Source organism: Schistocerca piceifrons, chromosome 1 (genome assembly GCF_021461385.2).
Source record: "Schistocerca piceifrons isolate TAMUIC-IGC-003096 chromosome 1, iqSchPice1.1, whole genome shotgun sequence".
Classification (NCBI taxonomy): Eukaryota; Metazoa; Arthropoda; class Insecta; order Orthoptera; family Acrididae; genus Schistocerca; species Schistocerca piceifrons.
Window position 1 is genome coordinate 1052007459 of NC_060138.1, and position 23802 is coordinate 1052031260.

The 23802-nt window shown below is 42.4% G+C and overlaps 1 protein-coding gene across 1 annotated transcript in view; it reads left to right on the plus strand.

Moving 5' to 3' along the window:
* The window catches only part of LOC124796481 (guanylate cyclase 32E), an 823982-nt gene that overhangs the window by 619210 nt on the left and 180970 nt on the right, over positions 1–23802 (plus strand). Inside the window, exons 11-13 of the mRNA XM_047260702.1 lie at positions 7540–7730; positions 11496–11675; positions 22329–22433. Coding sequence (XP_047116658.1) covers positions 7540–7730; positions 11496–11675; positions 22329–22433 — 476 coding nt within the window. The remainder of the gene's footprint in view (positions 1–7539; positions 7731–11495; positions 11676–22328; positions 22434–23802) is intronic.

The window sequence follows — 23802 nt, forward strand, 5'->3', positions numbered from 1 at the left end:
TATTCGAAATAATCTCAAATGGAATGATCAGATTACACAAGTAACGAGTAAGGCGAACTCTAGAATGCGGTTTATTGGTAGAATCCTGAAGCGATGCAGTCCATCAACAAAGGAAATAGCTTACAATACATTACTTCATCCAGTCTTGGAGCATTGTTCGTCTGTGTGGGACCCTTACCAGTTGGGTCTGATTCAAGAGACTGAGAAGGTCCAAAGAAGAGAGGCAAGATTCGTGACTTGTGCATTTAGCCATCACGAGAGCGTTACAAATCTCATAGAAAGTTTTAAGTGGGACACTCTTGCAGATAGACGGCACGCTAAACAGTAGGGGCTGCTCACTAAATCCCGAAATCCGATCTTCACCGAGGATGTAGAGCATATATTATTACGACCAACTTTAAAATCGCGCAATGATCACCATTCAAAGATAAGGGAAATAAGACCTCGTACTGAGGCGTTCAGACAGTCGTTTTTCCCTCGCGGGATCCGCGGGTGCACAGAGGGGGGGAAATATGACTTTGGCGTGAATTGTACCCTCCGCCACACACCGCTTGGTGGCTAACGGAGTAAATATGTAGATGTAGATTTAGACCTCCTGTGTAAATCTCGGAAGAGCAAATATGAAGGAAATGGACAGGGGCTGCTGATAGGTGGTGCTCAATGGGAGTGTGGATCGACCATGAGGCGAGCCCAGGTAGTCCGTGCAGGTATGATAACACTTTGTCCCGGATGGCGCAGTGGTTACCGCACCTGATTACTAAGCATCAGATGCCGGGTGCCAATCCCAGTCTGGTACCCATTTTCACTCGTCGCCGCCGAGTCCGCGTAATGTCCACATGCAGCTGACAGCAATAATCAGTCCCTTTTCCTTCCCCTTCTTCCACTCTTCATTTTCAATTAACATAATATGAGTAACGGTTCCTTATATGCCTGCTATTGTGGGATGCGTCGTGTAGGACACGGACTAAACTTGCTCATATTATTAGCAACTGTTCCTGATAATGAGTGCGTCCCGTGACAGGGGTCAGTTCCTTGTACTTCATTTATTTTCGTGAGGACTGTAATTTTTTCCATAACACAATTGCCAGTGGGATTACTTGTACGAGGTGAAAATTCTCAATCAGTATTTACTTTGAGCTCTTAATCTTTCTGTCGGTTCATTTAAATTTAATGAATTCATCTTTTAATTGAATAAATTCACTAGATAACAATATTACGATAAGAAGAATTGTACCAGCTGCTTATTGTACAAACCTTATAACATGCGAGATTTTGGAATCCAGGTTAGAGAATAGTCAAACGCATGAAATTAGCCATGTAAGTAGCCTGTTCGTATGTTGGCAGCACTACAGACTGTGTTAATATCTCTGGCTGCGCTCTGCGCCCTCGGTAAGATTCTTTGTGGGTGGACGGACTTGCTGTTAGCAGTCAGCGGTTAACAGTTAGCCGGCCGAAGTGACCGTGCGGTTAAAGGCGCTGCAGTCTGGAACCGCAAGACCGCTACGGTCGCAGGTTCGAATCCTGCCTCGGGCATGGATGTTTGTGATGTCCTTAGGTTAGTTAGGTTTAACTAGTTCTGAGTTCTAGGGGACTAATGTCCTCAGCAGTTGAGTCCCATAGTGCTCAGAGCCATTTTTTGGTTAACAGTTAGCGAGTGGACGGCTTGGACATGTGTCCTTCGTGAAGACTCAGTGTTGGTAGGACATGCTTTGTAAAATGATGATGGATGTAGTTGGTGATGTTTGGTTACTGGAGTTATTGACGATTATATAATTTTTGGAACTGTACGTCACATGAATAAGGTAAAATCATCTAATTACATAGTTTGCTCTTCAACAAAAATCTTTCTTTTGCTAACCATATGCCTCCTAGTAGTTAGAGCCTATAGTAGTTAGAATCTTTTTATTTAGCTGACAGTAGTTGCTTTAGTTGCTGTAGTTCGTGTTATAAAGATTTTCTCTGAGTTAAGCAACTTACGAAGAAGTGTACGTTACTGTTAAGATTTTTTCCAATTCAGGGCCATTCTTTTGCGTTAATTATTTGAGGTCATTTTCTCATTTTTGAGCAGTCAGATTACGTTGGGCTTGTGTATTGTGGGTACTAAATGAATAGGCTAAGTTTAAGTCGTCCTTGTCAGGGAAAATTCCGTAGGTCAGTGTTAAATATAAATAATTAAAGAGTTAGTTCAGGTAGTTTAAAATTCATAAAACCTAACATTGCTGCGGCCTGGTAAATTTCGTTCCAGAAAGATTAAAGCTTACTTACATCCGTCGAACTTTAGCAGCTTTTCTGTGCAGTCAGGGATAGCATTCTTGAGGTACTTTTGTACAACAGTCTTGCAAACTCCATGAGCGAAACGACTTTGAGATGGGTGTTACAATGTAGGTCTGTTTGCTCAAGCTACAAGTAATGGGGTACATCAGCAGCTAAAAATAATGATCAGTCTCAGTAATTCGTCAAAAACAGTCTTGAGTCTCGTGAAGCCTTGGATCCTCTTTGAACACGCTCTCTTTAGTATATCAGTTACTGAAACGCTGTCAATAATGATTGATTCCCAAATGACGGTGAGTTGCAGGAATTTCTCCATATCATTGAATTTTCGCTGATACCACCAATCTTTCAATTCTTTTCAAAATCCGTGTTGAAATGCTCCTCTCCTTGTAAGCTCGTGAAGAGTTCGGCGTTACTTGCGATTCTGAACCAATTCCTCAATCTCAGCGACCCAAGTACGTGGAACTTTCTTGTTATTATCTTTACCTGCACTTGTAATGTCTTCCCTAGACGTCTTTCGTGCTGTATTATCTAGTCCTCGCTGTGCCTTTAATATCCACTTTTTGATTGAATAGCTTGCAGTTTTTGCTCTCAAGACACAAGCATGTCATTTTCGTACAGCACCAGCTTTCTACCTATACTGTCAGAAGCTTCTTCCCCAGACAACAATGATGTTAATTCCTCGCCCAGTCATAAATTCGCTTTGGTCGTCTTATTTGGTCTTTCTTCCTTAGATTCGTTTTTCCTCTGGTTCCACTCTCCTCTTCCTCATTTTGTTGTTCCTGAGTTTTTTCCTTATTTTGCTACTTCTTATATAGGATATTGTGCTACGCATCTTGCCCAGTCTGATCGAATACGTTCTAAAAGCTGTGGAAACACGCAGTAGTCATAAGACACAGAATGCACAAATGACTGTTTTCATTGAGTTCTCAGTGCAGGTTCTTCAAGAATAGATCTCAGGAACTTAAGATACAACGTATTTTTATCAACTTCGCCCGGAACCGTCTACATACGCGAATCTCAGCCTGCGGCACGGTAGACAGTCAGTATATTAATACTATGGCATTTAACAGCGATTCCCGACATTTCTCGACTCAAGAACCCTTCTACAGTGCTCTGAATCAGATGAACCACTGACTTTTCAAAATACATAAAGTATTCTTATACAAAATTTAACTCCAAGCAAAAGGTTTATTAACCTTAATTTAGCCCTTAACGGTTAATGGTTAAGACCTGAAGTTCCTCTAATTACGCCGTAAGAGTTACACAACGTGTAGGCCTAACTTCAATAATAAACACAAGTTTTCATGGTAATTGCTCACCTCCTCCTTGCAAATCGGTGGGAAGGTTGCGCCTGATTTCCAAGGCACAGAGCTTTGAAATCAGGAACCACATAAGTTTAATAAAGTCTCAGATGACTTTCAGCACTAAGTCTGTTTCTGTATTTATTTTTTAAATAACCGTCTGAAGAAAGAAACTTTTCGCACACATATGTGAATGAAAAGGGTAATCAGGGCGTTCTGACTGTATTCGCTGACATTGAGAACCCCTTTAGACTTAACCAAAAACCAATAAAGACACAGATTTATAACTTTTCTGTAACTGAAAATCAGTAGAAATTTCAAGCAGCTTCCCTTTTTCATTTATGCTTAATGTGGATTCTAAAATTGTGGACTCTTCCAAGGGATTGCGAATACAATTGTTTTTATTGAACGTAGGAAGGAAATATTCTCCGAAGATTTTTCCAAGTACCTTCATATGTTGTTTTAATCATGTTCTTGACATTGTAGTGCAAATAAACGCAATTTTACACCAGGACGCCGTGAAGGGTATCAAAGCCCTCGGTTTGATTCATTCTGAAGCACGTTTCCCAAAAATTGAATTTTTTAATGAATGATTTGGTATGGTCTTGTACAATATTAATGTTTATATTTTACCCTTGGAGAGATAAGTTTAAACTGATAATTTTTGAGAATAGTTCTGCCACATACCCAAAAGCTTTGCTTTATGAAGCCGTGACTGGAGAGAAATATGTAGACTTCGTCTTTAAGCTCACAAGTCTGGAAATAGTTCTATCTCGAGATAGCCACCTAAATTCAATGTGAGACAATAAATACTTACAAATGCTTCCCATTTACTCACAAAGCACTGCAAAGATGCGGGAATTTGTAGGGCGACCCTTCATAAAATTATTTTCACTATATTGTCCAGCACAGATTTCACCACATCGGCCATGCGTTTAGAAAGAAGAGAATTTCCAGTACATATTTCACCCCATAGGGCATGCATTTAGAAAGAAGGTAATGTGTCCAAGAAGCTTTCGCGCTACCGATTTCTCTTTGGCAATAAACCCAGCATAACATCATGTCATAGATATTGCACCATCTGAACAAATTCCCACACAGCGAGTCCAGTCTATCGAATTTTCGCGAAAGTATTGATCGGTTAACTCCCGTAGTTAGTAGCTCCTGTTCTACACACTAGCCATTGATATAAAGGACGAAAAATAACAAAATGGCTAAATTAGCAACATCAGTCGATTGGTCAAGTCGAGTAGCAAAATAAGAACTGGCGCTTTCCAAAATTTCGTTCTGGACATAATTTGACACATCTTTAATCCGGCGGTTGATCGTATTGTCGGACAATGGTATCATACTGACTTTTTTGTGAAAGATTCTCCAAGCATGTACTGTACTACATCATTTATACGTAGGTACACTGAATCTTCAGCCACTGAACAAAATTTTGCAATTTGGTCATGTAGCTAACGAGATAAGACGCTTCAAGAGCATTTCATTGTTACTGTTCGTTAGGTGTTCGTGTAAAAAGTCTGCAGATTTATGTTCGTGGATCGGGTGATAAATTTCTAAATGGCGTTTAAGTACAGAAGGTTTCAGACTACTGTTAGCGAGAATGTCGACACGAACCACGCACTATGGTCTTGGACACTTGCTGTCACATATATATGAAAATCCAAACCTAATGTAATTATCATCCTACTTTCCTTTCTTTTCACACGGTTCACTGTTGTCGGATTGACATAAATCACCAGAAGCTGAATGACTTATTGACACAACAGTAACTTGCGATTTTTTAAAACCCTTCTTCCCTTTCAATCTTCCACTATTCAGCCAGATATCCATTTTGATCCGAATGGAAGCGATTCTGATACACAACTGAAAACTTGGTGCATTTGCCGCAAGGAGAGAAGAAGCAGGCTATTGTTAAAATCAGAGGCCTGCCCGCCATGTAACAGATCCTTAGCAGTGTCGCGGTACTATTGTTAGTATTGTTAAAACACAAAGAAGCAGCTGGTAGACAAAATTCCCATTGTAGTGAAATCAGATACGTTCCTAACGTTGTTACACAACTGTAAATCAGATATTCGTAGTAAATATTAATCTATTGTGGAAATAATGTGATAAATTCCCCATGTTACACGTATGTAACAAGGGGCATTATTGGGTTAATTTAATTTTTAAATAATAATATCATATATTATTACTAATATAATTACTATGATTACTAATATAATTACTATGAAAATGGTGCAGAAACTAAGGAAGCAGTACTAGGCCTAACCTAGAAACACACCATCATGGAGACGAGTTTTGCTGAACCCCTTGAAGCATTTTTTTTTTTTTTTTTTTTACGTCCTTCTCCTGTGTGGTTTGAAACTGCCCACCGCAAATTTCTCTCCTGTGCCAATCTCTTCATATTGGACTCCACACAATGTCCTCCTGCTTTTCTGTATATGTCCTGTCTCTGTCCTCCTCTACAGTATTTACTCTCGACTGCTCTCTGAAACACCGTACATGTTATTCCTTCATACATTAACACATGCCCTTTCGTTCTGTCCCTTCTTACTGGCCATGTTTCCCACATACGAATTTAGACTTTCTTGAAGAAGTCTTCTCGGTTTATCAGTCGAGTGAAGGCTTCGTTCTGCGCAGTGTTTCAACAAGTTTCCTGCTTGACATCTTCAGGCGAAAATGAAAAGGCCTGTAGATGACAGACCTGAACATGGCAAGTACGAAACTTGTAGAAACGTTGCCACGGAACACCTTGACTCGGATGATAACCCGAAAAGACTTCATCATCAATGTTTTCCAAATTTTTCCACTCCTCGCCTTTTTTTGCACAGAATTTGCCCATTATCTTCTTTTCCGATTTTCTCACAGTTTCTGACTCACTTATAATGCTGTGTTCCAGAACTACATTCTCAGACATTTCTTCCTCAAATTAAGGGCGATGTTTGATACAAACGGACTTTTTCCGGCCAGAACTATCCACTTTCCTTACACTAGTCTTCTTTTACATGTGAGACACGATGAAAGAGTCGTACGCCATTGTTGGATGGGAGATCTCAAAGTGTGGTTCAGTCACCTAATCTGAAGGAGATATTATTATTATTACTATTATTATTATTATTATGAAAACGACGCAGAAACTAAGGAAACAGTAATAGGCCTAACCTCGAAACCCTCAGTGCTGACACCATAGTTATAGATATCTGATAAACCAGTTATGTTAGCCACTGATGCATATAGATTGTTACAACTCCTTCGGTATCAACTATGGCCTGAAAACGGCGCATTGAAGAGCCTAAACTGGAGCTACACAATGAATAAGATCGTAAGGACGGCTGTAGGAGTTTCATTTTCTTACAATAGTGATCGGCCGTGGCCCAAGACCCCCAGTCAAACGAATGGACATACAAAATCTAATCTGCAAGGGTTTTCTTCCTCTGTGTATGATAGCACCTTTCTGCGCAGCTTATGAGGTTCGTGTGATAAGTGTACCTTTAACTGCAGGTTACTTAAGTGGTGTGTGTATAGTGTTATGTCACGTTTGTGTTGAGTAATGGTGAGAGAAGTGAGAGTGTGACACGCGGTGCTGGCACATAGCTTAACTCTCGAATACCAAAGGAATCCCCGACCTAACGTCCCCATATGACAGAGGGACCATCACTAGTAGTGTCACACGTTCACACTTCAAGATGCACTGGAGGGAATTTTAGAATATAATCCATCCCACTGCCGCAACGTCTGGTGGTCAGGAAGTTTACACCAACACCCGCCTCCCAATGCCAACCAAATACAAGTGACTGAAACTCCTTCCATTACGAGTATTCGAACCGTCCACTTCCAAGTGCCTCCAAGTGCGATCTTAAAGGCGTGAGTTTGCGTCCTTGGCTACGGAGGGTGATGTATCATAGATAAGATGGGGAGTAGGACGCCATGTTAATTGCCGCGCATATCTGTACAGCTCACACGGGGGAGATCGCTGGAGGCATCGCAGGAGGGCTGGCGCTGGTGCTGCTGGTGGTGTCGCTGGTGCTGTACCGCAACTGGCGCTATGAGCAGGAGCTCGACTCGCTGCTCTGGAAGGTCGACTGGAGGGACATCCAGCTCAACGACGAGAACACTAGCTCCTCGCTGGGCGCCAAAGTGGCCAGAGTAAGTGCACTAAAGCGTATCCTATTCTAAGAGACTCGACTGGCAGGACATGCAGCTCAGTGATGAGAACATCAGCTCCGTCAGTGGGTGTCAGGGTGTCCAGGGTAAGTGCCTAAGAAAATATACTGCTCTGGGAAGGTAGATTGGTGAGACATGTAACACAGCGATGACAATACCAGCTACTTGTGGGTGCCAGGCCGCGGTGGTCTCGCGGTTCTAGGCGCGCAGTCCGGAACCGTGCGACTGCTACGGTCGCAGGTTCGAATCCTGCCTCGGGCATGGATGTTTGTGATGTCCTTAGGTTAGTTAGGTTTAAGTAGTTCTAAGTTCTAGGGGACTAATGACCACAGCAGTTGAGTCCCATAGTGCTCAGAGCCATTTGAACCATTTTGTGGGTGCCATGGTAGGCAGGGTAAGTGTCCAATCATATATCCTGCCCTGGAAGGTCAACAGCAGGGCAGCAAACTTAGCGATAACACCTCTAGCTCTTCAATGGGAACCAAGATTGTTAGGGTAAGTATACCAAAATATATTTTGCTCTGACACGTCGGTTGGCAGGACATCCACCCCAACAATGAGAACAACAGCTAACTGCTGGCTGATCAAGCTGACCAGGGTAAGTTTCCTATCACGTATCTTGCTCTAAAAGATCTACTGGCGAGACGTCTAGCTCAACGATAAGAACACCAGCTCCTCAGTGGGCCCCTAGATGGCCAGAGTAAGTACACTAAAACATATCCTGCCCTGTGACGTCAATGGCAGGACATCCAGCTGAATGATGAGAAACCTGCCCCATCAGTGGATGCCAGTGTTTACAGGGTAATTGCTAAAGAACATGTACTGGTCTGGGAAGGTAGATTGGCAAGACACGTAACTCAACGATGAGAATACCAACTACTTGCTGGGTGCCATGGTAGGCAGGGTAAATGTCCAGACACATATGCTGCTCTCTTAGGTTAGCGGTGGGACAGCCAACTCAGCGATAACAATACCAGTTCCTTAATGGGTGCTCAGATGGCAAGAGTAAGTTCACCAGCAAACACCCTGTTTTGGAACATTTGACAGGACAACTTTCTCAATGTTGAGAACTCCAGCTCCAGGTGCCAATGTGCCAAGGTAAATTGCCTAACCACAGGTACTGATATGGAAAACATATGTGCGGAACAGCTTCTCAACGATGAGAATATCTTACCCCCTTTGGGCGCCAATGTGGCAGTGGTATGTGTCGAAGAACGTCTCATGCTCTGGAACTTTGATTGGTGGGACATGCAGCACAACGAGGAGAGTACCAGCTCCTCGCTGGTTTCCAAGGTGTCTAGCTTAAGCGTTCAAGCACAAATCATGCTCTGGAAGGTCGACCTCCCGTTCGCTGACGAGAACACTAATTCCTTGGTTGGTGGCAATGTTGTCTGGGTAAGTATTCAACTACACATTCTGATCTGAGAAAGTCAATTGACGAGTCACCTCAACTGCGAGAATAGCAGCTTCTCGTTGGGTGCCATAGTTGCCAGTTAAGTATACATTTACATAGCCTATCGAGTAAGTTTATTGACGAGACATACAGCTCAAGGGCGGGAACGCAAGCCCAAGCTCGTGTCTTTGTACAAAATATGGTAATTCAGGGTTGTTGTTGTGGTCTTCAGTCCTAGACTAGTTTGATGCAGCTCTCCATGCTACTTTATCCTGTGCAAGCTTCTTCATCTCCCAGTACTTACTGCAACCTACATCCTTCTGAATCTGCTTAGTGTATTCATCTCTTGGTCTCCCTCTACGATTTTTACCAAAAAAAATGGTTCAAATGGCTCTGAGCACTATGGGACTTAACATCTATGGTCATCAGTCCCCTAGAACTTAGAACTACTTAAACCTAACTAACCTAACGACATCACACAACACCCAGTCATCACGGGGCAGAGAATATCCCTGACCCCGCCGGGAATCGAACCCGGGAACCCGGGCGCGGGAAGCGAGAACGCTACCGCACGACCACGATCTGCCCATCCAATCTTCATAGTAGTGTAGGGGAAATGCATAACACAGTTTCTTTTCAAGGTACGACGCATTACATTGACAGAAATGCAGTTAAATATATGTACACTCCTGGAAATTGAAATAAGAACACCGTGAATTCATTGTCCCAGGAAGGGGAAACTTTATTGATACATTCCTGGGGTCAGATACATCACATGATCACACTGACAGAACCACAGGCACATAGACACAGGCAACAGAGCATGCACAATGTCGGCACTAGTACAGTGTATATCCACCTTTCGCAGCAATGCAGGCTGCTATTCTCCCATGGAGACGATCGTAGAGATGCTGGATGTAGTCCTGTGGAACGGCTTGCCATGCCATTTCCACCTGGCGCCTCAGTTGGACCAGCGTTCGTGCTGGACGTGCAGACCGCGTGAGACGACGCTTCATCCAGTCCCAGACATGCTCAATGGGGGACAGATCCGGAGATCTTGCTGGCCAGGGTAGTTGACTTACACCTTCTAGAGCACGTTGGGTGGCACGGGATACATGCGGACGTGCATTGTCCTGTTGGAACAGCAAGTTCCCTTGCCGGTCTAGGAATGGTAGAACGATGGGTTCTATGACGGTTTGGATGTACAGTGCACTATTCAGTGTCCCCTCGACGATCACCAGTGGTGTACGGCCAGTGTAGGAGATCGCTCCCCACACCATGATGCCGGGTGTTGGCCCTGTGTGCCTCGGTCGTATGCAGTCCTGATTGTGGCGCTCACCTGCACGGCGCCAAACACGCATACGACCATCATTGGCACCAAGGCAGAAGCGACTCTCATCGCTGAAGACGACACGTCTCCATTCGTCCCTCCATTCACGCCTGTCGCGACACCACTGGAGGCGGGCTGCACGATGTTGGGGCGTGAGCGGAAGACGGCCTAACGGTGTGCGGGACCGTAGCCCAGCTTCATGGAGACGGTTGCGAATGGTCCTCGCCGATACCCCAGGAGCAACAGTGTCCCTAATTTGCTGGGAAGTGGCGGTGCGGTCCCATACGGCACTGCGTAGGATCCTACGGTCTTGGCGTGCATCCGTGCGTCGCTGCGGTCCGGCCCCAGATCGACGGGCACGTGCGCCTTCCGCCGACCACTGGCGACAACATCGATGTACTGTGGAGACCTCATGCCCCACGTGTTGAGCAATTCGGCGGTACGTCCACCCGGCCTCCCGCATGCCCACTATACGCCCTCGCTCAAAGTCCGTCAACTGCACATACGGTTCACGTCCACGCTGTCGCGGCATGCTACCAGTGTTAAAGACTGCGATGGAGCTCCGTATGCCACGGCAAACTGGCTGACACTGACGGCGGCGGTGCACAAATGCTGCGCAGCTAGCGCCATTCGACGGCCAACACCGCGGTTCCTGGTGTGTCCGCTGTGCCGTGCGTGTGATCATTGCTTGTACAGCCCTCTCGCAGTGTCCGGAGCAAGTATGGTGGGTCCGACACACCGGTGTCAATGTGTTCTTTTTTCCATTTCCAGGAGTGTAGTTAAACAAAGGAACACTGACAGACGATATGACGTGTTTTGTACCGTTAATTATGTGTTGACTGTTATTGGAAGGGGATGACCATCAATCCACACTTTTCCATGTGCAACCCATTTAAAAATAACGTTCTCTCTGACTCATTTTGTAAGGCTGAGCCTTTAAATTAGTTTAATCTGGCTACTTTCTGTAATAAATTAGTATTCTACGTAATTAAGCTCATTTCGTGCATATTCGGCTTATTTTCAGGCCGTTCACCCGCTGATCCGCACCAGCCAAGTGTCACTGAGCTCCAACCCTGACGCCGACTTCCGTTACTCGGCTATCTACACCCAGATCGGTATCTACAAGGGCCGCGTATTCGCCATCAAGAAGGTCCACAAGAAGTCAGTCGACATCACCCGCTCCATGAAGAAGGAACTCAAAATGGTGGATATGCACGGTGGTTGCTTCGTGTTATTTGCATTTTAGTTCCCGTAGTTTCTAGATGAACTAAAAGGCACTTTCTCATTACAACTGAGCTGCTATTCATTCGGTTGCTCAGTCCTTTCTCGTTTATCTCAATAATTTTTTAAGACACGCATTTGCAACAAATATATATTCATGCAAGCATATTAGCCCGCAGAAATTTATGGGAAGTGATTACCCGACATGTCAGTGCAAGCAGGAGGCGGTCTTCTATATTTGAGAGTCTAGCACCCTTTTAGAACAGTTTATTGCCTAGATCGTAAGTTTTGTTACATGGATAACCAGTTTCACCCAATTCAGTGGTCATCTTTAAATCTGAAATCACACAACTTACAATTTATTAGATACAGTGCAGAGTGCTGCATACGCTCCCATAGAGTGAGTGAGAGTGCTCGTCATACTACACAACGTTTAATCTGTTGCAAATTCGGTGATTATCGATCTGAAGATGACCATTGGACTGGTTAAAAATGGTTATCCAGGTAATAAAACTTGGAATCTAGGCAATAACGTCCTCTAAATATAGTCTCTAAATATATTTCTTTACAAAAGGTTACTTTGATACCTAAAAGGTAAGCCAATTCATTATCAAATGCAGGATACATTTTTTATATTATTAATGTAATTATGGATGCAACTTATATTGAATTAATGCTGAAGTAACATCCTCGTACTACTCCATTAACTGTATCGACCACGCCAGGAAATATACTAGGAAATATTCACAAAAGATATTTTTGTCGTTCGTCAATAATAACTGAAGATTAAAATTCAGCGTTAGAAAAAAACACACAGAAACTTTCGCTGAGCATCAACGAACATAGCTAGTAAAAATCGCTAGATTAAAATGAGCTTTAGGAAAAAAAGAACACATAGAAACTTTCGCTGAGTATCAACAAAAACAGCCAGTAAAAAAATCGCTAGATCAAAATTCTTCAAGAGAGAGGAAATGGAAATTAAACTTTAAAAACCTTCACAACTTTAATTCCGTATGTAATACTTTGGTTATAACAACCTGTCATCTGATTATGTTATAGGATGTGTTGTGTTATTTTTTGTGCTTTTTTTACTACTGCCTGTCATAATTAAAATTCAACATGTGTTTTAAAAGACACATTTGTCGACTGTATTGGTAAAAATTAACGCAGGGCTAGCATTCCACGTGGGAACTCTCGTCAGTGTTTTAATCTGCAGTGGAGTAGACTAGGTTGTCTCCCCCCCCCCCCCCTTTCTCACCGCTCCTGGCGTTCCATCCCCTACCCCGCTTGCGGAAGTCTATTCCTGGGAGCCATGCAAAACAGAAAGCGTTCGGCCCTTTTCACTTGGAAGTTGAAATCAAAAGATTTTTCTACCGAAAAAGTAACCAAACAGGGAAGATATTTTGAGTAAGTGTTACAAGTAATTTCCTACTTTTCGATGAAAATGTTTTTGCGTGAAGAAGCAGCAGATCGATCGCTGATAAAACTATGCGCCGCATTCGAATGGAACTTGACAGCAACAGTGGTTTCAATACATACCTTATTCCGTCCAGATTCTTGAGCCCATGAAAGTGCTGCAGTCCTCTTGTCGTCAGTCTTTGATGCAACTCTGACAACTAGGTTGCAACTTCACTTTTTAGACGAGTCAGTAAACACACAACTTTCTGCTTGTCGTTTCGTGCTGCATAAAGTGTACGGATTATTCTAGTAGTGCATACTAGCTAAAATTTGGTTTGATCTTTCTGTAGTTACTAGTAGTACCATCAAACTTGTACCAATGAATTTGTTCATCTTAATTAAACGATTTAAAAAATCTTTTCCTGGGATGCAGAAATTGTTATAGATTGAATGGAATCATCCTGGCTTATTCCTTTTTCATTTTTTTAATGTTTTGCATTTTCAAAGTACAGAGTGAACCAAAAGTCTGCTAACTTTTTAAAATACAATTAACGGAATCATGTAGACAGAAAGGTAAAACTTGACAAACGTGCCTGAAATGGTGTGGGGTTTCAATGAAACCACAAACTAGTGCAAAAACAGGTAAACAGGTAGCACAAGATACCAGCACTTCAGTGACGCCGCATGAGAATCGTGTATAAAAAGAGCTGTAGTGAGAGGGGCATTCTGATGCGCCAGCAATCGTGGCACGCTGACTCTACCAAAAATGGAACTGTTGGTGAAGCTTTACCAACAGGATGAATACGCTGTTAATGTACTTTTACGACCCTACCTCCATAAGAAAGGTATTCGAACGGATAACGGCCCTGTGGCAAGTGACACTATGAAGAAAATGGTCACGAAGTTCGGAGCTACGAGTTGTATGGGCGACGAGACACAAGTGCTACTGCTAATCGGATAATTCAGGAAGAAATGGAGACTTCAGCACGTTCACCTCTACATGGCGAAGTCCGCGCTCGTGAAGTCGCAGGTTGCACCGGCATTCCATGCACTCCTCTTTGGAGAGCACTAAGGCGTATCTCCAATGCTATCCGGATAAAATCCAGCGTCCTCATGAACAGTCAGTCACAGATATAAACGTAGGCTTAAGCGGCCATTGTCACAGTCAATACTTTTGGGTGGGGGGGGGGGGGGTTTGTGTCCGCATTGTCATTATGCAAAACTACCGACGTTTCTGTCACTGTTGCAAACGACCTTCTTCGGGGTATTTGTAAACAAAACGTCCTGAAGAAGGTAATTTGCAACAGTGAGAGAATCGTTGGTAGTTTTACATATTGATAATGCTGTCACAAACCCAGAAAAATTTTATTGAGAGTCACAGATTTAGCGACTGCAATTTCTCACCAAACGCACTGATACGATGTACACTGCTGATCATAACATTGTCTCTCAACTACGGGTATTGTTAATGAATGACGGCCTACGTGTTCAGCATTTATTATAAAGAATATCATCTTTGCTAGAAATCAATTGTTATGCTAATCATTGTTTTTGTGTCATACGAAGCGCCATCTGTTCGTCATTTAGTGATTTCAATAACACCCCACGTCATTTCAGATATGTGTGTCAATTTTTATCTACCTATACTGTTTTGTAAAGAATAAATTTTCAAATATTAATGGACCTTCCGGTCACGTTGTAGTCTAACTGTACGTTAGATATCTTGAGTATATGCCCTGTTTGTTCAGAGTTTTCAGCATGAAAGTAGCTGAAACGAAGAACAAGGCTTTATTCACATCAATGAGTTTCAAATAAAGCATCAACATGATGTACTCATTGCCTCATCAAATACATGGTTTATTGTTTCCACTAGTTCATAGTATTACATACACTTCTACAACCAGCTTACTCTTTCTGCTGTTAAGATTTGATGGTTTCTTTTTAAATGCTTACTGAGCATGTTTTCTGTAATAATCTTTTGTAGAAGATTAATGGACCACTTGCACTTTACATTTTATCTATTATCGCTAACTAATGTGCCGTTGTTTCGGATATTACATGTGTCATTTTTATGCTGATATTCTGAGACTAGTTACAGAAATCGTACTGTTATCGTGTCTCCCTCCGCCTTTCTACCATCTCGAGTCGTTCATTTTACCTTTTATGCGACTTGTATCGGTAGCTTCCTCAGTAGAGAACTTTTCTCTCGCCGTCTCAGGCGGCTCACAATATTTACTCCATCAGGGACTCCCGTGCTCAAGCAGCGTGGCAGGACTGGAAAGTTTCCAGGAAGGCTGACACCGTAAGCGACCAGCACTGTTTATGTTTTTTGACAAGCGTACAACAGGTGTCCATCAGGGTGGGCACCACAAGGCGTCCATTCTTTTACCCCACTATATGTGTCACGTGATTAATTTCTCCTATCGCTCCTTGGTAGATCACTTTCATGATTAGCAACAAAAACGCAAAAGTTGATGTTTTAGAATACTTACTAACTTTGTGAACATGTTTTAGGCCTACAAGGCCAGAAATAGTTCTTTGTTGTTCTGTTCTTCAGTCTTATATCATATTAACGCTTCATTGATGCCTCAGTATGTATCCTATCAACCAAAACCTTTACTTAGTCAGGTTGTACCATAACTATTTTCCCCAATCTCCTTATTAATTATTCGATTTACACTCGTGATATTCACCATACCTCCATAGCACCATACTTAAAAAGCTTATATTATGTTCTTACCTTAATTGATGTCCACGTTTCACCGTAAAGACCTCCACTCCAGACAAATACATTCAGAAAATATTTCTTATCAGTTAAATTTGTAAAGTACGTTAACAAGCGTTTCTCTTTCAGAAATGTTTTTCCTGCTGTTGCGAATCCGCATTCTATATCCCCTTTATATCGGATGTCTTGTACATACGCTACTGTGCAGTTTGTAGGAATTGCAAATATGTCGTATTAATAATTACATACTTGATGTAAGATTTTTTTGTATTTTATCGGTTTTGGGCCGCCATTATGAAATGACAGCATTCAATTTATGTCTGCTGTAGTCTTTCCCCAAAATTACAAAAATTACTCCAAAAAATTAAATTTTTCCCACTTGTAAAAAATTGTTCACATGTAGAACGTGGTTGTGTACTTAGAAAGAAATCTTTCATTGTGCTGTAAAGGTGTAGCAACCGAGAAAATTTTCTCAGTATTGTACTTAATCTGATGTCGTGAACTGACAACGGATAGGAAAGCAGTGCGCCAGCCACATGCCTTTCCATACCTGCATCCAGTGACGCCTATGGTTTAAGGATGACATGGCGGCCGGTCGGTACCATGGGCCTTCAAGGTCTTTTCGGACAGAGTTAAGTTTTTATTGCATTCAGTTTTCTGTGTTAGATTATTAATCAACTATAGACCGATAACTGGTGAAATCAAATTAAGAGGAAGTATTACCAAGAACCAGTTACAAGTTAAAAACATTTTGAAATAGAAGCTATTGAAAACTAACACAAATCTCCATTTTCAAGGTAGGGAAAATTGTTGAAACATTAAAGCAACTCTGTTCATTCGCAAATATCACGTGCTCTGTGGTAAATGATCTTCTTGCGTTTCGTGGTACAAGATGGTGCACGACCAACAAAGGATGGATTAATGTTACACACGTTATGTAAATAGTTCTAGAAATGTACTGCTTTTACTCACCGTAAAACTCTGTAACTGACGAATTAACAGTATCCTCCAAGTAAGTCTGACAAATAAGAGGCAGTGAAATAAAAACGAGACAGATGGTGAAAAGTACATATACTCTTTACAATTTCGAAAGTAATCACGGCAACTATTATACCATTTATCCAAATGTGATACAAGACCCCCAATATCTTTACGTAAAATGTGTCTACGGTTGCCTATGGAATCATGTTTGCTCCCAGGCACGCAGCTCTTTGTGGGCGGACCAAAATGCTGTCAAGTACGTTACAACCAAGCTGCAGAATTTTCGGTGGGAAGGTCTCACGCATCCTCAATACATTCCCGATCTCTCCCCATGCGATTCCCATATATCTCGAGCCATGAAGAAAAATATTGATGGTCCTCGAATTGCTACAGATGAAGAATTGCACAACTGGGTATGACAACTGCAAACACTTTTCAATGATGGCATTGACCATCTTATCTCACAATCTGATGAATGTATTAATAGTTACGGTGATTAATTTTGAAATAATAAACAATTTAAATACTTTTTTCTGTCCGTCTCGTTTTAATTCGAATGCCCCTGATAGTATATAGTAAAATGTAGAACTCGTAGTATTTGCAAAAGCTGCACAAAACACAGCTACATGTATTACAATGACAATACAGTAAAAATGCCTTAAACGGCTAATGGCGGTTTCCAATGTGCTTCCCTTCACATCTTTCTAAAAACAGTCACTATATTCGAACACCGACCAGGAAAATCACATATTCCTAAGTACACCATCCTCCAGGTACGACACTCTCCCCTACTCACAAAGCACTGCTTTATACACTATACCAATAAATATATCACAATACACATGTGTCTTTTGTAATACAGATACTGCTGATGATGGGTGAACACCTGAAATTTGTCTGTCAGAAAAAACCACTCTAAAAAAATCAGCATTCGTTAAATACATAATTATCAGTATGAACAAACAATGGAAAATCCAGTACAGAATAACAATAGTATTACGAAAATGATATACTGCTACTCATCATATACAGGGGATATTGAGTCACAAACGGTTACAAGAATACTAATTAAGTGAGCTTTCGACCAAAAGCCCTTCTTCTCATGTAGAAAACCCACACACATTGACGCAAGCGCGACTTCACACACATGACCACCATCTCTGGCCATTGAGCACAGACTGCGAGCAGCTGCACCTTATGAGAGAAGCAGTCTGGGCAGAGGGAGTAAGGAAGAGTTGGGACGGGTTAGGAGTAATATAGTGATTCTCCCATCAGGCGCAGTTGCTTGCAGTCAAGCCTCGGCAGCCAGAGACTGTGGTCGTTTGTGGACGAGCTGTGCTTGCATGAATGTCTGTCTGTTTGTGTGTATATATGTGTGTGTGTGTGTGTGTGTGTGTGAGAGAGAGAGAGAGAGAGAGAGAGAGAAAAAAGAGAGAGAGAGAGAGAGAGAGAGAGAGACAGACAGACAGAGAGAGAGGTAGAGTTAGTGTTTTCTACGTTAGAAGAAGGCCCTTTCGCCGATAGCTCACAAGTTCAGCAGTCTTTTTGTTGTGTCTGTCCGCAACTCAACATCTCCTCTGTATGGTGAGCAGCAATCTCTTATTTTCATAATACTGTAATTACTAATATCAGATAATTTAAACGCTTTAATTTGGCCATCATAAGCTGTTTTGCAACACAAAAAACTAAACTCATACGTATATGAAGGTAGTATCTGTTCCCGAAAGAACAGATAACATTGATGACTGTGGAGCTTCTCTAGAATGAACGATAATTAAATCGACACCCTAGCTGCAAACAGGCGTTGATATACATTATTGGGGACATGTTGAAAATGTGTCATCTGGCCGGGACTCAAACGAAGGATCTCCTGCTTACATGGCAGACGCCCTATCCATCTGAGCCACCGAGGGCACAGAGGATAGTGCGCCTGCAGGGACTTTGCCCGCTCCCCGTGATACCCACATTCCCAACATGCCCACACCAATACATTCGTAGTGCGCCTAATAGATGCTTGCCCTTCACACTCATTACTCGTGGCAGATTAATCTACCAAGTCCCGTACGAGTTGGGGCATAGCATGTGCATTTGCAGAAGACGGTCAATTGCCGGGTAGCCATATTTTAACTATATATGAAGGTAGTATCTGTTCCCGAAAGAATGTAGTGGTGTGTACATGTTGGGAATGTGGGTCTCACGGGGAGTGTGCAAGGGATAAATCCCTGCAGGCGCACTGTCCTATCTGCCCTCGGGGGCTCAGATGGATATAACGTCTGCCATATAAGTAGGAGATCCTGGGTTCGAGTCCCAGTCGGGGCACGCATTTTCAACATGTACCCAATGATGTATATCAACGCCTGTGTGCAGCTAGGGTGTCGATTTAATTATCATTGATTTAAAACTCATACATTACTTTTACTGTCTCATAACTATTGGGACACCTCATAATTTTTCAAACAAAAATTTATAAATTTAAAATATGGGATCTTAAAATGCGGGACAGGAAGCTATTTTCTGCTCATGTTTCTTATCTTTGTCGATCAACCTACTGGCAAAGGGAGTGCAAGCTTTTTTATATAAACACTTTCACTACATATGTACCGCCTACACTTGCAATAGAACCTATACGGAAGTCTGAAGGTGGAAAGCTGCTCTGAAAGAAATATTCGACACTTTCTGGCCGAGACAGAAAATTAAAAGGAGAAACAGTCACTCAAACTTTCACGGCAGGCGAAATGCAATGATGAAAGAACACGCAGATTTTTCAGCCTTTTTAAGGCAGGCGCAATGGATCGATGAAAGGAAAGGACTGATTATTCAGCATTTTGGACAAATTAGTTGCAAAAACGTTTCGGAGATTCAATTGCACAAAATTAATTTCACGTCGTTGAAAGAAGCTAACTGTTTTGAATTCTAATGAGCGAGGATGAATCACATTAATTTAAAGCTGCTGTACCTCCCGTGTCAGAGGATGGTACCCCAAGGCAGGAGAGGAATCGTGAGCAGCATTTGTTTTCTCATCTTCAGTCACGAAAAGCGGGGTGAACGACGGAAGTAGGCGTGGCTTTAAGCACGTAATTCAACAGGGACTTAATGGAAACTGTACACACCATAAATCCGATTCTCCACGAGGCGCACTTAAGTTCCATAATGTAGTTGCATCCATCTCCCTCTCCGGACGTTTATGTTCTGTTCAAGTTATGAACGCAACATTCATGTTTTACTACTAAGCTCTTCATTTAGCAGTTTCTCGTTCGCAGTTTTATACCTTACAGTCACACCATTACATGTGAAACGACTTTTCAAACAAGCGAAATACTTCAGAACATTATCTCGGTGGTAACAGTTTGCCACACTTTGTGTAACTGGATGACGTAGTGGAAAAGTACAGTTTCGACTCTGAGCTCATTCCCCAACATATGTCTGGAGTAAATACCGGTGTAACAAAATAGTGAGTTGTGTTTCAGGCATGCATTTGACAACAGTTACATATCCGAAACTGTACACCAATATAAGTAAAGTAAAGAGAAGCTACAATCCATCCAAAGACAATCAGTGTGGTAAAATTCTGTAATTCATATAATTTGTAGCGGCTCTCTACGCATTTAAAACTACACTACTGGCCATTAAAATTGCTACACCAGGAAGATGTGCTGCAGACGCGAAATTTAACCGACAGGAAGAAGATGCTGTGATATGCAAATGATTACCTTTTCAGAGCATTCACACAAGGTTGGCGCCGGTGAAGACACCTGCAACATGCTGACATGAGGAAAGTTTCCAACCGATTTCTCATACACAAGCAGCAAAAAAAAAAAAAAATGGCTCTGAGCACTATGGGACTTAACATCTTAGGTCATCAGTCCCCTAGAACTTAGAACTACTTAAACCTAACTAACCTAAGGACATCACACAACACCCAGCCATCACGAGGCAGAGAAAATCCCTGACCCCGCCGGGAATTGAACCCGGGTACCCGGGCGTGGGAAGCGAGAACGCTACCGCACGACCACGAGATGCCGGCACACAAACAGCAGTTGACCAGCGTTCTCTGGTGAAACGTTGTTTTGATGCCTCGTGTATGGAGGATAAATGCGTTCCATCACGTTTCCGACTTTGATAAAGGTCGGATTGTAGCCTATCGCGATTGCGGTCTATTGTATTGCGACATTGTTGCTCGCGTTGGTCGAGATCCAATGACTTTTGGTAGAACATGGAATCGGTGAATTCAGGAGGGTAATACGGAACGCCGTGCTGGATCCCAACGGCCTCGTATCACTAGCAGTCGAGGTAACAGGAATCTTATCCGCATGGCTGTACCGAGTCGTGCAGTCTCGTCTCGATCCCTGAGTCAACAGAGGGGGACGATTTCAAGACAACAACCACCTGCACGAAAAGTTCGACGACGTTTGTAGCAGCATGGGCTATCAGTTCGGAGACCATGGCTGCGGTTACCCTTGACGCTGCATCACATACTGGAGCGCCTGCGATGGTCTACTCAACGACAAACCTGGGTGCACGAATGGCAAAACGTCATTTTTTCGGATGAATCCAGGTTCTGTTTACAGCATCATGATGGTCGCATCCGTGTTTGGCGACATCGCGGTGAACGCACATTGGAAGCGTGTATTCGTCATCGCCATACTGGCGTATCACCCGGCGTGATGGTATTGGGTGCCTTTGGTTACACGTCTCGGTCACCTCTTGTTCGCATTGACGGCACTTTGAACAGTGGACGTTACATTTCAGATGTGTTACGACACGTGGCTCTAACCTTCATTCGATCCCTGCGAAACCCTACATTTCAGCAAGATAATGCACGACCGCATGTTGCAGGTCCTGTACGAGCCTTTCTGGATTCAGAAAATGTTCGAGTGCTGCCCTGGCCTGCACATTCTCCAGATCTCTCACCAACTGAAAACATCTGATCAATGGTGGGCGAGCAACTGCGTCGTCACAATACGCCAGTCACTACTCTTGATGAACTGTGGTATCGTGTTGAAGCTGCATGGGCAGCTGTACCTGTACACGCCATCCAACCTCTCTTTGGATCAATGCCCAGGCGTTCAAAGTCGTTATTACTGCCAGAGGTTGTTGTTCTGGGTACTGATTTCTCAGGATCTATCCACCCAAATTGCGCGAAATGTAATCACATGTCAGTTCTAGAATAATATATTTGTCCAATGGATACCCGTCTATGATCTCCATTTCTTCTTGGTGTAGCAATTTTAACGGCCAGTAGTGTAAAATAACTTCACCAAATGCTTTTCGCAAAGATGAAAATATTAATAACTGGTTATTGTTTTAGTAAATACCACATAACTGAACTTGGCTGTCAGACTGTATGTGTTTATAAGTATTTCTCCGACTGTTTCCAATACTTATATTTGCATGCGATATACAGCCAACAACTTTCAGTGAGTGAATACGATGTAAGTTTAGCTTCTGTAAAGTGTTCATTGTATTGAGTCTCTAGGGTGTACTGAAAAGAAGTGACAGTGATGGGCTTGTATTGCCGTTCACTGTTGACAGATGAGGGACCTGCGACACGACAACCTGAACGCTTTCATCGGGGCGTGCACCGACCCGCCAAACATCTGCATCGTCACCGAGTACTGTGCAAGAGGAAGTCTCAAGGTCAGCAGTGACACCACAAATCTATTAGGACAATACTTTACCAGTATATAACAGTATAGAGTATCACTTATAAGGTGTGCAAAGTAGACAGCGTTTATGTAATCTGACCCTGAATGTAAGAGAATGCTGATAGATTACCTCGTCAGTCCATCAATCTCTTCTGCCAGTGAAAAGTTCCTGTAATTTTAATTACTTTCCATTCTTTCGTCTCGCATATGGCTACCTGCCGCTGTTAGTAACTTTTTGTCTTCGTGCAAAAAATGTACCATTGCGTAAAAGTACACTCATTGTGATATGAGACCAGAACATGTTTAAAGGTAACACCAACAGTGCAAAAGAGACATAAAATAAATTACGAAATTGTCCATCATATCACAAATTTTAGAAAGGAACACCACTTATAATTGTTTATATTTCTAATATCCATAATGTAATTATGATTATTAATGTTTTATTCATTAATAAGATGATGTTTTAACATATCACCTTGGAAGCTACTACAGGGCGTATTTCACAATATTTATTTGTTGTTAAGATCCGCAGATTATTGATCAAGTTGTTCCTTGGCTCTGAGCACTATGGGACTTAACATCGGTGGTCATCAGTCCCCTAGAACTTAGAACTACTGAAACCTAACTAACCTAAGGACATCACACACATCCATGCCCGAGGCAGGATTCGAACCTGCGACCGTAGCAGTCGCGCGGTTCCGGACTGAGCGCCTAAACCGCGAGACCACCGCGGCCGTTTCCTTCTTTCAAAAATAGCTTTCTGTACAGCCTCAAACGCCAGCACCAGATTACACTACTTAACTATTTAAAGAGAAACAAAAATGAAGAGAGTGTGATCTAGAGAGAGAGAAAATGAGAAAATAAGACTGAAAAACGCAGGAGAGTGTATAACTACAGATGTACATAATGAAAAGAAGGTAAAAAAAAAGTAAAGATGTTACTGACATTGCTGGAACCTACAAATTTCTGTTACATGTTTCTCCTCCTGTAACTGAAGCTGGAATATTCTGGTCCCATGACAAGGACACTGTACCTTACAAAAGGCGAGAACCGATCAAAACTTATCAAAGAAGACGGAAATACTCGTGTGATATAATTAAATGAATGCACAATGACGTGAAGTAGTATAGGTAATCTTCAACTACTTACGAAGGTTTTTTTCTTTAAAAAAATGACACTTTGTCAACAGAGTATGAGTAACTAATTATCATCTTTTATTTTCTTGCAACAAAAATCACAAAAACCTGTTTTGACCAGCCAGTGTCCATCATGTCAACTGTCTTTGTTCTGATTGCAGTTAGAAGTTAATACTGAGTATTTCGCATAGGATGAACAGCAAAATAGCCAGCTCTGACATG